This window comes from Drosophila navojoa, chromosome X (assembly GCF_054131105.1).
Source record: "Drosophila navojoa isolate 15081-1374.11 chromosome X, UAZ_NAV_1.0, whole genome shotgun sequence".
In the NCBI taxonomy this organism is placed as follows: Eukaryota; Metazoa; Arthropoda; class Insecta; order Diptera; family Drosophilidae; genus Drosophila; species Drosophila navojoa.
This window is the reverse complement of record NC_142895.1, coordinates 22,786,195-22,802,932: the sequence shown is the minus strand read 5'-3', so window position 1 is coordinate 22,802,932 and position 16,738 is coordinate 22,786,195. Positions and strand designations below refer to the sequence as shown.

Genomic DNA, 16,738 nt, shown 5'->3' with positions numbered 1-16,738 from the left:
CTATTTCTCTCTAACTTTCGCTACACCGATTTATCTCAATCTCTTTCTCACTTTAATTCACGCACTCTTTCTCACATTACCTCACTTTTTCTTTCTATCTCTTTAGCGTAATCTCCATTTTAGTTCCCCATTCCTTAACATCCATATACATATCTTTCTTTCCATGTCTTTGTCTCTTGTCCTAGATCTCTGTCTGTTTCTACCGCCGTCTCTTTCTCTCTCTCTCTCTGAATCTCTATATCTCTTTATCCATCTTCACTTTTCTGTCGCATTCGCTCTCTGTCTCTATCTTGCTCTATCTCTCTCAGTCTATATCTCTCTCCGACTCTCGGTCCCTCTCTCTATATATCTCTCCGTCACGCTCTGTGTATCTATCTATCTATCTCTGTCGCTCTCTCTCTCTCTCTCTCTCTCTCTCTCTCTCTCTCTCTCTCTCTCTCTCTCTCTCTCTCTCTCTATAGCTATCTCTATCTTTATCTCTTTTTCTTTTTTTCATTCCCCTTCATTCACTCTCTTTTTTCCTCACTCTAAGCTCTCTCTTGCTCTGTATATATGTATGTATATTCTCTTCCTTTACATTCTTCATCTCCGCACACACACACACACACACACGCACGCAGAAATGTGATCAAGTATGAGACTCTCCTCAGTCATTTGTTTCATTCATGCGCTAGTCTCTTAGTCTCTTTTACACTCTGCTTTTTGCTACAACTTTCGCCACATTCTTTAACGCTGCCTCTGCCGCTGCCGCCGTCGTCGTCGTCGTCGGCCTGTTTTTGGGGGGGACACAACGAGGACAATCAGTAAAAGCAGCCAAGGGGATAAAAGTGGGGCCGCCTCTTCAGCTCGGCTGGAGCTGAATTAGAGGCATTCGCCTTCGTACACGAAAATACAGTTAGCTTTAAGCATATCCCGTATTTTACTGTCATGGCCCAAGAGTGTGCTCCCCTATGCGTGTGTGTGTGTGTGTGTGTGTGTGTGTGTGTGTAGGTGAGAGGCCATGAAATGTTATGGAACGAAATGGCACCACTGCGGGAAGGGATGGTAGTTGAAGCTAGGGGCTAGGGACGGCCGGTGCTTTGGGGTTTTCGACTTAGTCGTTGTAAATTACTTGATTCGTTGTTGGAATTTAATTAACATTTTGGTAAGTTTTACTTTAGACTTTTAGTGACTCGCTGGGTCTGGGTGGCTATGGATGTGGCTGACTGTGTGTGTGTGTGTGTGGGTGCGGGTGTGAGTGTGTGGGTCTGGGTAAGTGTCTGAGCTTGTGTGTTGGTGTGGTCTTTCATTCTCTTTTTCTATCTGGCTTGCTTTATGAGTGCATAAGGCATGCTAACCTTAAAGCTCTCATCACACACACACACACTTACTCTGCAAGCTCAGCCTTTCTCTCTCTTTCTCATGGCCTTTTGCTTATTATCTCTCTCTCTCTCTCTGTCTTGAGCACTGCTTACTTAGCTGCCGTTGCACCAAATGCGGGCGTCAGACCCAAACCTTGGTGAGGTTATGTGTGCACTTCCCACTGTGCATGTGTTGGTAAACAAACACGCACACACACATGCACACACAGGCGCAAGCAAACAGGCATATAAAATAGAGAACCATCCATTGAGCAATGTAAATTTTAAAGTGCAGATAATTGCGCGTGTAGACATAATGCTTTTCGACTATTTTTAACGTGGCTTCTTATTCAGCATGTCTGTGTGTGTGTGTATGTGTGTGAAGCCACAAACAAATACAAATATATGCCACACACACACACACACACAGACATAATGGACGATTATCCTGGGAAAACTTAATGGGCAACTTGTGGAGCCCAGCCCCGTTCAATTTCATTCAATTTTTCTAATCCACTTCCCATTGTGTGTGAATAAATAGTTTATATGTATAAACAGACATATACATACATACATACATACATAGTACATGCGTATGTCTGCATGTATATGAAATACGACACAAATATGGCAAATTGTGGTTCCTCACATTCTTAGAGCTTCGACCGAATAGCTAGTTAGTTCCAAGAATTATTAGTTGGAAACCTTATTGCGAATTAACTGTATATTTCTTGTGAAATCTGTAAAGTGCAATTAGTTCGAGTTTGATATAAATCGATTAATTGTTATTAGAAATGCATACTCGATGCGAAAAGCCATTTCCGGCAACTATGCTGAGCCATTCGCATCAAAGCTACTAAATTTAATTGAGAAGAGCATAAATTTCAGCTAAACACTTTAAGAGTAATTTACAATTATTTGATCTATCAAGATGGATTCTGAGAAGTTTCGCAATAACTTTTGCACGAGGCCAAAACGTTGCCAATATACGCATTTGTATGGGCCAAAACTGGATAGGTCAACAGAAAACGAGTTGCGGGAAAGTGAAGTGTAAATTCATCTATCCTTCTAACTGCAGAAGGCAAACAAAACTCTCTCTTTCGCTCTCCTCTCCCCCACTCCCACTGTCTGTATGCCGAAACGGATGGTTGGTAAACAACGGAACTTGTGTAACGGCAACAACTGCAACAGCCAGCATCTGTAGCTGCCGTCAACAAGTTTGGCAAGTGCCTGCCCCGAAGTACAGTCAACAATTCGTAAGTATTCATTCTTATAGTTTATGATGTTGATGAAGACTTCGAGCGGCCAGAACAGCAAATACCAGTGCACATTATGCAAAAATGTACAGCTCCACACTCTCACACACACACTGCTTCCCACGCTTAATCATTTCGCTGCTTAAATGACGGCAATCAGCTTTACATTCAGCATACATACATACATACTTACTCATTCATATAAGTATGTCTAGCACATCATAAATATTTACTCACTGTGCGAGTCAAATAAATAAACTTCGTTTTGGTTAAGCAACTAACTCCAACCACCAACAATCCGCTCTCTTTATCCTCTCGCTCAGTTTTTGTGCTCTCTTCTTCTGCCGTACTTCTTCGAAGCTTAAAAAAATTTAATTTGCACGACGACCCACACACATTCACACTCTCCACTCATTCACTCGCTCTCACACACACACACACAAACACAGCGAGAGAGCAGACGCACATAACGCTACATTAATTGATAATTGTTTTGTGCTCAAAAGAAATTAAACAACAACGACGGTGGCAGCGGGAACAGGAACGGCTCTCGCTACGCTTCTCGTTGTCTATTCACTACATACTCACTGGCTCTCCACGCCCCATTACATTCATGGTGTGTGCTTGTGTGTGGGTGTGTTAGTGTTAGTTTGTCTGCTGCTATTAGATTCAACGGCGAAGCATATGCTCTGTAATAGGTGCTCGCGCGTTGATACCTCTTCTGTTGGAATGTTGTCAATAGTTAAGTTGTATTAGTTAAATGTATGTAAATATTAAATTGTAGTTGCTTTCTCTACTATATATAATAATAGTTTTTCTGTAAATAAAGAGTAGGTCAAACTTTTTATAGGGTATACGCATAGTCATTCCCTTTTAATTATTTTCATCCATGTGTGCTTTTGCCTTTTCATTAACTTTTTGTGCACGCCGCTTGTTGTTGTGTGTATGTTAAGGAGACTGTCGTCCCTCCCAATGCTGCTCTCTATATCTATCCTCTATCCCTTTCCCTATTCTAATCCCAATCCCCATACCTATGCCCATCTAGCTGCCGTTGACGCCCCTCTCGCGTCCCTTTGCCTTTTAGTCGCTGAACATTCGCCAACTTAATTGAACGATTAGTTTTTGTACGTGCTGCCACGCCCAGCGCCCAAGGGTACCTGCTCAGAACTCCAACGTTAAATGTCCAATGTCCGATGTCCACGCCCACAACGCCCATTTCAGTGCGCTTGTCTGGTTTGGCCACTATTTAATTTTATCTGCTTTGCTTTTATTCCCGTTTTTATCGCAGTAAACTATGTACAACAATTTGCTAGACCAACCGACCGCCCCACTGCCCTCTCTCTCTCTCTCTCTCTCTCTCTCTATCTCGCTGTCGCTCTTCTCAGCTCCACGCTCACTTGTTTCTTTGCTTCCTGCGCGCAATTTCGCTTCTCTTCGCATTCGCCTTTTTGACTCTTTCCCTCGCACAAAGTAATAAAAAAAAAAAAAGTCAAATGCCATAGCGCCAAAAAGTCAAAAGGCCAAAACAACAACAACAGCAACTAATAGTTGTAGTTGTAATGGCAATAAAGCAGCAGCAGCAGCAACAACAACAACAACAATATTAAGAGCAATATAACAACAACTTTGCTTTTGGATGGAAAGTTAAAAGCGCCCAATAAATAAATGAAACAACGCAAACGCACGAAACGATACACAGAGATGCGTATTTGTTGTTGCTAATGTGCTGCTCATTGTTGTGTTGTGCGCCATGTCCAGGCGGCATAAACACAACTACATATACATACATACAAACGCACAATACAATACAGAGTACATACACACATACTAAAATGGTGGCAATGCTGGAACGCTGGAAGGCTGTCGCAGCGTCAGAGAGGAAAAGAGAAAGAGAGAGAGCGAGAACGGGGAGAGGCATAGTCGCCCTGCTAGTGAACAGCAGCAGCCATAAAGCCGGCAGTATTTGGAGTACAGTCGTAATTTGAAGCAACACCCGTCAACTGGCGACATTATGCCTTCAGGCGGCCGAGTCACACCCACGCTGTCCCCACAGGTTGTTTTCGCTTGCTGCCCAGCTGGCAAGCCAAGAAGGCACGCTCCTGTTAACTGTTAACTGCTGATAATGACGAAGATGCCCTTGACACACACTCTTCCCATATTGCACAGTGGAGCAGAAGGAGCGAGCGCTGCAAACTGATCAAGCGATGAAGCAGACTACAACAAATTGATCCACTGTAAAGGTCGCTAAGCTGTAAAAAACTATAAAACTTTGCTCTTTACAGAGCAATTACCGGCAGCTAATCCAAAGTGAGAGAGAGAGAGAGAAAGAAAGAGAGAGATCTGTAACATATAAAAGCTATGCAGAGCAGTCAAGCGATGAAGCTGATTAACGCACTACAGTGCACTGTAAAGTCTCTGCGCTGGAAAGAGAGCTATAAAAACGGCCACTAGCGTGTGAGAGAGATCTGTGACAGTGAAGCATAACAGCGCATAAATTGCCACCAGGCAAGCCACTGTAAAAGTCTGTACGCTGGAAAGAGAGCTGTTAAACTGCGCTCTTTCCTCTCGATCTGTAACAAGATTAAAATAATAATAATAGTAATAAAAAACACTTGAAAATAACTAGCTCAAGGCTTTGTTCTTGTGGCAGAGCTGGAACAAAAAAACAATGAGCATGAATAACAAAATAAAGCAACAACAAAAAGATCAATTACAGCTAATATAAAAGACAAGAAGCTGATAAGTGTGAGAGAGGCATGAACATGAATAGAACAAGAGCAGTTATTTTCCTCTCCCTGCTGTTAACTTATGAATGCCACTGTTACAGCGGCTGTTGTTTGTTGCCGTTGACGTAAACGCACACGCGCGTGAATTAAGGCGTGCGACTGTCAAACGGTAGCAGGAGTCGACTACAACACCAGCAGCAGCAGCATCAGCAGAAGTTGAGGTGCTGTAGTAGTTGAGGCAGACTGTGTGTTAATGTCGAGACCGCCTGTCTGCCAGTCTGTCGCTTAATGTGCCTGTGCGTGTAGATGTGTATGAGTGCGAGTGTCAGTGTGTATGAGTGTGTGTGTGCGTGTGTATACAAACACACGCGGTAATTAATTTTATTTAATTTTCGACGACAATAAAAGCGACAACAGCAACAAGAGTCAAGGAGCGACAGTCGTCAACCGCCGCTGCCGCCCCCAAAAGTTGACAGCAAGAACTATGTATGCGACCCAAAGAGTGTTGAATGGCAGTTGGCAGTTGGCAGCTGGCGGATGGTGGTGCACAGGAAAAAACAAGTTAACAAAACGTCAACAATAAAAAGAAAGCCGGCCAAATGGCCATTCGATGCGGCCAACGGTGACGGCGAAGACAATGCAGAAACAAGCAAAGAAAAAAAACTAAAAAAAATATTTGTCGCTTATCGACTAGGCGCTACCCTGTGCCCAGCAAAAGTCTCTCTGAATATAGGACAATAAACTGAAAATAGAACAAATAATAAAAAAATATACCTTAATTTAAGCACATTTTACATTCAATTTATCGAGAAAGATCTGAGAAAGGAACTGCCTGGCAAATATAACTTATACTAGCGCATAATATACCCCATTCGCACCATTGCGTGCAGGGTATACAAAAAGAAAAAGAAATGGCCAAATGGCAAATAGCGAGTGGGTGGACATGGGACACATAATTATCAGCCACATCAGCAGCAGAGTCACAGGCCGAGTCAGCCGCAGACGACGAAAGCATTGATAATCAGCAAAGCGCGGCTAACAGTTAGTTAGGGTGTGGGCGGTCACTGGAGCGGTAATGGGGCGGGGAAAACTAAAAACTGCCAGGACATAGACATAGAGAATAGCACGCACAGAGCTAGTACAGTGGAAGGAGAAGAGACAGCAGCAGAGCAGGGAGAGACAAAAGAGATGTAACGGAATTGTCGAAACGAAACGAAGTAGGGAAAACAAGTTTAACTTAATTGTCAACATTGCGCCAAGGAAAGAAGCCTGAAGCTGAAGTTGATGCTGAAGCAGAACTGAAGAAGAAGGAGAAGGAGAAGAAAAAGAACAACAACAACAACAGCAGCAGCAGCAGCTTTTGCGGAAACGAAGCCGACAGTAAAAAAAAAAAACTCATGAAAGTGGCGAAAAGCAGTAAGCGGAAGAGCATAAAATAACGGTACTAATGATGCAGCACGCAATGCTCGCCGAATGGCCCAACCAAACTGTATAGTACACGGCAAATGGCAACTGAAGTTGAAAGTAAAAGCTAAAGTTCCAAAGTCGCTGGATGAGTACCGTTAAATGCAGCTCAGCTGTCAATTTGGCAAATTTAATGCGCATAAAACAGTGAAGCAAAACACATTTGACATTATGTTGAATCATTGAAACATTTGTATTGTTTTTGTTTTCTTATTTTAGCTTTTTATTTTTATATATAATATGATTTTTGACACGGGTTGTTGTTGATATTTTGCTTAAGAACCAGATGATTTGTGACAGTGGATGATCCAACATCCATATGCAGTGTATGTACTTTTACATATGTATGTATGTATGTATGTTTTAGCCGTACATATATATAATTATCAATTATAAAATTCTACATCTTTACAGCCGGGTCCCCAAATTTGATATATTCATATTTATTTAATAACTCCTCATAACATAGTTCCAATTGCAGGACTCTTGTATTTTTTTTTTAGCATATAGTGATTTTTAGCCGTAGAAACTCACACACACTAAATTACTTTAGTTAATTCGTTGGTTAAATGTAAGCTAGCTACCGTTTTGTTTTCTTAATTTGTATTTCTTTCGGAACTAGCGTTCCGCTTGACAAAAGTTTGGCATGCTGCGCACCAAGCAGCTGCAGCTTAACCCTTTGCTGCCGCCCCATCCACTTGAATCCAATTTCATGGCACACAGTCAGCCTGCCCCCACTGACAGCGCAGCGTACAGAGTCGAGTAGAGTACAAACCAAAAAAAAAAATAAAATAAAATAAAGTAAAATAAGAGGGAAAATAATACAAAACAATACAAATAACTTGCCTTTAGCCCAAGCCAACGACAAACCGCGCGCGCGTCACTAATGAGACCCTCCAAACACCCAAGCTTACGCTGCCGGTCCGATATGCCGCGACCCGCTAAGCCCGCTCAACCCGCTTAGCCGCCATTCCCTAGACAACAAGATGCCAGCATGTTTCTGCCTCACTGACACAAAGCACACACACACACATACATACACTCGCTCCACACACACACACACACCCATGCACAGAGAGAGAGCTAAATTCAACAAGCAGCTCGCGCCACAGCAATAAAATTTAAAAGCGTGATTATTTCTATACGCTGAAACACAAAGCCCGGCATCAAGGAGTAAGCCAAGGAGCGGCCACAGCGCGTTTTTTTGGGTCCCACTGCTGCATGCTAATTATGATTTGCTTTAAGCAAAAGCTAATTACAACTAATTTTGCGCTAAAAGCCATAAGACAAACATTACCCATAAAAAAAAAAAAAAAAAAGGACACGGCCAAAAAGGGCATAGCAACTCTTTTAAGACACAGCTTTAATTGCATTATGCCAAGCTAAATCTAAATCTTCCGCTTTTAGTCCGACCAATACAAAGTATTATTCATGCTCGCAAATATTTTTTTAATAAAAGCCTCAAAGCATTGAAAATTATAAAAACATTTCGCGCCAAATTCGAATTATGAAACACTTAACAGTGCAGTTCGAGCAAATGTTAACAGCTTGTGCGTTAAACATATCGATAGTATTTTTTGAGAAACGATCGTCAGCTAATGTGAATTTTTCGCGCGCCATGAAAAACGCGCCTGATTTACATATCTAATCGATAGTATTTTGCCGCTCAACATGCTTCTTATATTGCTTTGGTATTTATTGCTTTGCGGATTTTGTTGCGTTTTTCCGCTATCTTTACCAACAGGCTTTGGGTGCGCTGCACAAAACACAGGAGCAATAAAATGGGTGATGTCGACAAATGGATAGACATAGTGAAGGAGTGCAAGTACTTGCCGGAAAACGAATTGAAAAAACTCTGTGATATTGTCTGCGACATACTGTTAGAGGAGACGAACATACAGCCAGTGAGCACGCCCGTCACAGTCTGTGGCGACATACACGGCCAGGTAATGGTCACCCTAAAACACACTCATCATTTATCAATCAGCTTAGACGAAATTGCGCGCTGCTTACAATCGATTTATTTCAGTTCTATGATCTGGAGCAGCTGTTCCGAACGGGTGGCCAAGTGCCCGACACGAATTACATATTCATGGGTGACTTTGTCGATCGGGGATACTACAGCCTGGAGACCTTCACCCGCCTGCTCACGCTCAAGGCCCGATACCCAAGTCGAATTACGCTGCTGCGAGGCAACCACGAGACGCGGCAGATAACAAAGGTGTATGGCTTCTTCGACGAATGCTTCAGCAAATATGGCAATGCGAATGGCTGGAAATACTGTTGTAAGGTCTTCGACCTGCTCACCATTGCTGCGGTACGTACAGAGCGAGAGAGAAAAATAGAGAGGGGGAGTGGGAGTGGGAGGAAGAGTGATGCTAATCTTCGCTTGCTTTTTACACGTGTGTAGATCATTGACGAGAGCGTGCTGTGCGTGCATGGCGGGCTCAGTCCGGAGATTATAACGCTAGATCAAATACGGACAATTGAGCGCAACGGCGAGATACCCTATAAAGGCGCCTTCTGTGATCTGGTGTGGTCCGATCCCGAGGACATGGAATACTGGTAAATATACAGCCGCGACAAGAAAACATCCCTTCCTGGCCGAGCTAACGTTTGATTTTAGGGGCCAGAGTCCGCGAGGCGCCGGCTGGCTATTTGGCCATAATGTGACCAAAGACTTCATGACCATCAATAATCTGGACTTGATCTGCCGGGCACACCAGCTGGTCAACGAAGGCATCAAGTACATGTTCGAGGGCAAGCTAGTCACCGTTTGGTCCGCGCCCAACTATTGCTATCGCTGTGGCAACGTGGCGGCCATCCTCAGCTTCGATACGGCGCAGCAGCGGCAAACGAAAATCTTTCTGGCCGTGCCCGACTCGGAGCGCGTTATACCCAAACAGAATACGACGCCGTATTTCCTGTAAGCACGCCTACGGTGCATGGAGCAGAGCCAACGAACCATCCAGACCATCCAATGACCGACCGACCGACCAACCGCCCGACCGATCGCCCTCTAGTCGCACCGCTTTAGGGCTGACTCGCTTCGCACTGCCAGCGATCAAAACTAGATTGAGTTAACTAGCCGTGCAAAACGGCAGCCGCCAGCAGAGAGACCAAAACGCGCACACACACACACACGTACACACACACACAAACAATCCAACACATATGCATTATAAATTCAAGAATTGTATTCATAATTATGCTCAAAAGATTTGTTCAACCTTGTATTTTGTTGCCGGTTCTACAGCCGATTATTTTAATATTCCTATCTAATTGTATATCATATATCCTTACACGCACTTGTATATATAGAAACATACATATATATACATTTCTTTTATTATTATTTGTGCTCTTTGTATTTAAATATCAATTGCTTGGCACAAACAAAAAAATCGAAACGAAAGAAAGCAAAAATGAATATTGAAAACACGTTATAAAAAAAGAAAAAAAAAAAACAAAACAAAAACCAGAAAACTCAAAAACCAAAAACGAAAATTAAGCAAAAGACAACATGTAAATGCATTTCTCTTTTCATATAACATTAAGTGCAAATTTTAACTTTGTAGAGATTAAAAAGAATCGAAAACAAATGTTTATCAAATTTCCTGTATTTAATTATGTATGTTAATTAATTAATTACTTAAGGCTCTCGTTTTCGTTTTCGTTCTCGCTCTTCGAGTTGTTTGGATTGTAAATGTTGTAAATGTTCACATCTATATAGAATATAGAGATGGCATCTCTCGCATATTTGTATTATTCCTATGAGATAACGCTAAAAAGCAAACCAACTTATTAGGCATATGAATAAGTCTGCTAAACAGAAACTATATACATATACGATACATACATACATACATCAAAACTCTTGAATTTACATCCATCAGTTGGCCTTAATAGCAGCAGCTTACGATATATACATATATATAGATATACCTACATATATCTCTTATCTCTATACATGCATATATTATTATAATGAAATCATCTAATTAATTTTAATTGAATTGTGTCCCGATTTATAGGCTAAACCTGAAATCCTTGCTAATTGTAATTTCTATAAATAAATTTAAATGGAGCTTGAAAAATAATATGAAAGAAAAGGAGAAAGTTTTTGATATTTGATGGGTGCAGTAAACCCAACTGAAAGGCTTTACGATATTTAAGCAGACGCTACTCAGGAAAATGGAGCAAATTCTAAATGTTTTTTGGTCTATTTACCCTAAATTTATATGGGAAATCATGTTACATTGGCTTTATTTATATTGTGGAAGAGCTTAATCAAATCAAAGCCTCGAGTTGAGCCGTTTTAGTTCTATGAACTTGAGAATAATATTCCTATATAACATAACCTTGCTATACAAAAATTTATATTCTTATATTTATAATTTTCCATTTCTTCGTTATCGAAAAAAAAAAGAAGGAATATTTTAACTGATTTTTTAAGCGTTGCTTGATCTGGAGTACACTCCCTCTCTCCTTCTCTGGCTAGAGATTTCGAATGATTCACAGATTTTTAGTACTTTTAGTATTGCGTATATTTCATGCCTTTCACTTTTCTAACAAAATTGCGAAAGTAAAACATATATTAATTAGCAGAAACATCTGTTTTGGCAAATTAGTTGATTCGATAATGAAAGTGCATTTGGAGTGGAACTGATGCAACCAGCCATTGCCCATAGTAAAGCCCATAAATGAAAAAATTAGAGTCGGAGTGCACGACTTTACTAGTCTCTTTGTTAGTCACATCACGTGTTGCTAGCTAAAATTCTATAATCCGATTTTCGTTAGTTTTTATGATGCTGAAAAATAAACCCAAAATAAATCTTTGTATACTATGAAAAGGGTTATATTTATTTATATAGATAGATATATATATAGATATATACATATATTCGTGTATATCTATATTTATAGATGGATATACATATAGTATATTTATATTTATATAGGTATATCCATTTATAACTATAGCGTACCCTTTCCATAATATACAAACACTTATATTTTGGCTTTATTTATGCATATAAGACCTGACTGATGTATCGAGATATTGTATATATATCTCACATCTCTTTGTGGGTTTCTATGAAAAATAATCGTTTAGTTTAAGAACTGTTTTGCTTATAGATTAATGTTAGAATCACTTTACAATAGTTCTCTATAGCTCACAAGTAATGCAGAATCTACTGCAATGAAGAATATATGATTGGAACTAGGTATATACATATATACATTTGGACAGTATGTAGATAGGTATATATGTATATGCATAAATGTATATCTAATATATTGGTGTATATAAATATACAAATGTACATAGTATATTCATATTCATGTAGCTATCTTTATTCCCCATAATGCAAATTTTAGTGCAATGAGAGGTCTATATTGCATATGAAAAGTATAAAATAAAATAAGTAATGGAACCTATGCCAAGAGGTTCAAATATTAATTTTTGTTGATGTTTTATGTTTTATTATTAGCTTTAATGTTTTTTTTAATGAATTTTATTGATAATAATGATATTGTTATTGATAAAATGTTTTCAGATTATATAAAAAATCCTCAACCTGGCTGCTGCTAAGTTCAGAGGTAAGAATACAATGTATGTATCATATACATATGTATATACATTTTTAATCTAGTCACTAATCAAGAATCGCCTTCTATTATAAATCATTGTACATTTCTGCACACACACATATTATATACATGTACACACGTACGTACTTGAAATTCACAGAAATATACCCTATCCATGAAATACGTATAGAATTTTACGTCAATTAGCAAAATATCAATAAAACCAAATGAATGAATCAGAATTTCGCAATATTTTTTCAGAATTACATGCGCCAGCATGCGCTCTCGCTCACACAACAGCCAACTATATCTATCTCTCTCGCTCGTCATGTCTTCTCCTGTCCCTTTTTCTCTTCCGCTCTCGCTCTGGGCTTAAGGCACAGCTGAAGCTGTTTAGTAAACAAAATGATAATGACAATGACAATGCTAATGACAATGACAATGCTAATGACAATAGACAATAGATCATATATACACAATTATCTATAGACTGAGTATAAACAAGAATCGTTTCAATATAATGTTTAAGATATAATTATTAAATTTTTGCTTTTGTTTATGTTTATGTTTTCATGGCGCCCGGCCATGTCACAGAGTGTGTACAGAGTGTAACAACAACAATTACAATATATTCATATATGTGTATAATTATTAAAAAACTAAAAAAAAAAAACAGTTCAGTTATATATAAGAGTTTAACTGCAACAAGTTAGCATTAAAAAAATTGAATATCTGTAAAATACGAGCAGAAAGAAAAGCAAAAAAAAAAAAAAAAGAACAGAACATGCGGTACAATTTGGCAGAAGTGTCTAATAAAAAAACTGAATGAAGGAATTAATTTAAAGGGTTGCAAGGATTTTCATTTTCACGTTCATCTGTCTGTTGAAAGAGGGGTAAAGTTGTCGTCGTTGTTGTTAAGCATCTTCTTCTTCTACTTCTACTTCTTTTACTTCTTCTGTTTCTTCTGCTTCTGGTTGTCATCGTCGAAGTGTTCGTTTGGCCAGATCCTCTAGCAGCATCTACTGCGGCGCAATGTAGTTGTGCTCGAAGATGTCCAGCTCGTTCTGTATGTAGTTGGCCTTGTTGCGCAGAAGCTTCAGCTGCTTCTGATTGGCCTCCAGCACGTTCAGCTGCGCTTCGAGCGTCTTCAGCTCCTCATTCATATCGGTGGTGGCGGTGTCCACAGTGCGGCACAAACGAGCAAATGTGCTGGACAGTTCCCTAAAAACAACGCAGTAAATTCAATATGGATTCAGATTGCGATTCCGATTCAGCTTTAGGGTTACTGAAGCCTTCGATTGATTGATTCACTTACTGCTGCACCTGGTGGCTGCAGTTGGCCGACGTGAGATCGACAATCATTTTGAGCTTCTTGGTGGCATGTCGCACATACTGGCTCTTGAAGGCACGCTCCTTGGCCGAGTTGGTCCAGGACAGACGCTCGTACAGGTAGATGCAGCCGTAGAGCGCACCGATGCCAACAAGGACGCGCCACCCGATCGTTTTCAGCATCTGCAAGTGGTCAGTGTTTTAGCGTATAGCGATATAAAAGATCCTGCTTGGACAGCCGGCAAACCGCATCAGGAATCTCTCCCAGCAATACTTACAACGCCCGCCACAACTAGACCGCCCACTGTGCCCTGCGATCCAATCGAGGACAGGGCGAAGCGTGATATAACCGATAGCTGCTCGGGCGTAATTCCACCCACGCCCGTACCGGGGAGCAGGCAAACGGGCGTCGACTCCACGGGCGTGCTCACGGGCGTAACGACGGTGTGCTGAAGGACAAAAAGAAAGTAGAACTTGTAATGTGTGTCCTGCCACATGGAGCACGGCTGCTGGAGAGGACTCACCCCAATACTGCTCTGGCGATTGAGCAAGGCGGGCGTTTGCTTTTTGCTGCGCTCGCGCATCTTGCCCGTGAATCGCTGTATCATGGCCGTGATGCCCCAGCTGAACTTGAAGTCGAGATCCTCCTGGAAGTCGGCGCACAGATTCTGGCAGTTCAATGAGTAGAGCATTTCGAACGGTTGCGTACGCACCGCCAGCTTGGCGCTGTTCGTGAGCAGCTTCTCGTTCGGCACCAGCGCATGCATGCGTTCGGTCATTTCCGTTTGTGCCGCCTCCACGTTCATGGCCAGCGCCATGGAGAGGCGGGCGCGCAAATTGCTGCCCAGGCCGCTCTCCACGTGGGCGTTGAGCTCCTTTTTGTAGATGTTGAGGACCAGGCGCTCCGGATGGAACGGCATGTTGAACTCATCAATGAGGACGCCCAATCGCCAGATTTCCTCATTGAGTGCCTTCGACACTTTCTCCTCCACTTCCTCGACCATATTGTGAATTTTCATTTTCATCTCGCGCGTCACCTGCATCATCTGCGTTTCGGTGCCCTGAATGCGTTCGGTGAGCAGATTCTTTTGATCCTGCTTCAGGTTGCGAAAGATTGTGATCCGTTCGAAGATGTTGTCCAGCATGGAGCGCATGTCGCCGGAGACGCTCTTGCCGCGCGAGCTATGCTGCTGGAACTTTGTCTTGACCGCGCTCTGTGAGATGCACTCCTCGAACTTGCGCTCAAAGTCCTGGAACTCAAAGTAGCGTATCTGAAAGCCCTCGGCGATGGCGCCCAAATGCGGCGGATTGCCCTTGGCCTCCTCGAGGCGCGCCTGCAGCGTCTCGCGCGCCGACACAAAGAACACGCGCTCCGCAGCCTCCTTCTCGTTGCTGACCTTCAGCTCCTTGGTAAGGAAATCGATGCAGCGCTCCGTGTGCTGCGACTTCACCTGCAGATAGTAAGGCAACAGCAGCCATACAGAAACAAAAAATAATAAAAAAAATAAATAAATGAACAATTTATTAGTTGAGATCTTCGAGGAATGTATTACTGAATGCAAACAAAGAACTAGCTGCAGCCACAGACATTATATATATGTCCATGTCCATGGGCAAGCAGGCAAATCAAAACAAAAAAGCTCATGTGTCAGGAAACTGGGTCTGGATAGAACATTACCTTAGCCAGCTCCTGGCGCAGATACAGAGATACACACACATTATGTATTTGGTAGGGTGGTAAACAAAGGTAATGAAAAATATACAACATTTACAAATAGGCTTACAGTCCTCAGATGGTGCACAACAAATTGGACAAAGGCTAGATCTTACCGATTCTTGAAACTCGGGCTCGTTGGCTGACGCATCCCAGCGATTGTTCAATATGAAGATGTTTGGCTTGGACAGCTTTTGGGAAACAGTATGGAAGAACTGCTTCTCGGCCCGCGTCATTGTCGACTCTGCATTGAGGACCAGCACAAAGACATCAGCATTGATGCAATGATTGTCAATCCAGTCATCCAGATTGGCAGACACGTCAACGCCCGGGGAATCCACAAAGACAACATCATCGCGCAGCAGGCTGCAGCGTTCGCGTGGCCAAAATATACGGACCAGACTGCTCTCGCTGAGCTTCTCCTGGCACAGGGCATTGGCCAATTGTTTAATGTTCTGCAAAATGCAAATATTGTTGTTAAATGGTGTGTGTCTACGGGTGTGGGTGTGTGTGTGTGTAGGGGAATGGACCCCTGTAGTAGTTACCACCACGTTGAGCTTCTCGTCGGAGCCCTCCTTCATGAGATAGGCTTCGCCGCCGTCGCTGCCTTCCACCTGGCAGAAACAGTTTGTGGTGTGGCCAATGCCGCTGGGCAGAATCTTCTCGCGCAGCATGGCATTGATCACCGAACTCTTGCCGTTGGAGGTGCGGCCAAAGAAGGCCACCTTCATGTGATCCCGCTGCAGTACCTCACGTATGGCAGCCACCTTGTGCACATAGCTTTCAAACAGTTCGCGCTCCGCCTTGTCCACGATTTCCGCATCCGCATGCAGCGCTGCAATTGTTTAGTTTTTAGTTTGACGTATTAATTATGCAATGCAGAGACAATGGTCTTTCTTACCAGTGATGAAGGTGGTTGTCTCCAGCACGTACTCCTCGATCTCACCGTAGATATCGTTGATCTTCTTCTTGGCGCGTACGAAGATCTGCAGCGGCGATTTGTCATTCGGTTGATACATGCGGTTGTCGGTTATGCCGGTCATGTTGGCCGACGTGGACGAGGCGGACGTTTGCAGGGATATATTATGCCGTGAATCGTCGACGGTGTCGTTGCCCGTTGTCGAGTTTTTATCGTTGGCGGATGGGCCCGTTTGGCCGGTCACCAGTGAAATGGTGCGATTTAAGTAGGCCGCCATTTGTTTGGTTTGCGTTAATTTTTTTTTTTTTTTTTGTTTTTTAAATGAAGAGAGAATTTTGATACAAAACAAAAGGTATGCAGCCTAAGGAGATACCCGTCCCCAGCCCCAACCCCAG

General features: G+C 42.1%; 2 protein-coding genes across 3 annotated transcripts; one reads left to right on the top strand and one right to left on the bottom strand.

The window, feature by feature from the left end:
- The first annotated feature begins 8,484 nt into the window (after nucleotides 1-8,484).
- Nucleotides 8,485-9,959, top strand: PpV (Protein phosphatase V). Its single transcript, XM_030388134.2, has 4 exons — nucleotides 8,485-8,732; nucleotides 8,816-9,103; nucleotides 9,197-9,351; nucleotides 9,413-9,959. The coding sequence occupies exons 1-4, from the start codon at nucleotides 8,568-8,570 to the stop codon at nucleotides 9,714-9,716; spliced, it is 912 nt and encodes a 303-aa protein (XP_030243994.1). The 5' UTR covers nucleotides 8,485-8,567; the 3' UTR covers nucleotides 9,717-9,959.
- Nucleotides 9,960-12,891: 2,932 nt separating this feature from the next.
- On the bottom strand, nucleotides 12,892-16,677 carry Marf (Mitochondrial assembly regulatory factor). Of its 2 annotated transcripts, XM_089264492.1 has the most exons (8): nucleotides 16,326-16,677; nucleotides 15,970-16,259; nucleotides 15,541-15,879; nucleotides 15,389-15,400; nucleotides 14,235-15,161; nucleotides 13,989-14,159; nucleotides 13,697-13,893; nucleotides 12,892-13,602 (listed from the first exon to the last, which is right to left on the bottom strand). In XM_089264492.1, the coding sequence occupies exons 1-8, from the start codon at nucleotides 16,618-16,620 to the stop codon at nucleotides 13,401-13,403; spliced, it is 2,433 nt and encodes an 810-aa protein (XP_089120618.1). In that variant the 5' UTR covers nucleotides 16,621-16,677; the 3' UTR covers nucleotides 12,892-13,400. The 2 variants fall into 2 exon arrangements, with proteins under 2 accessions (XP_089120618.1, XP_030243988.1); XM_030388128.2 differs by lacking the exon at nucleotides 15,389-15,400.
- Nucleotides 16,678-16,738: the final 61 nt, after the last annotated feature.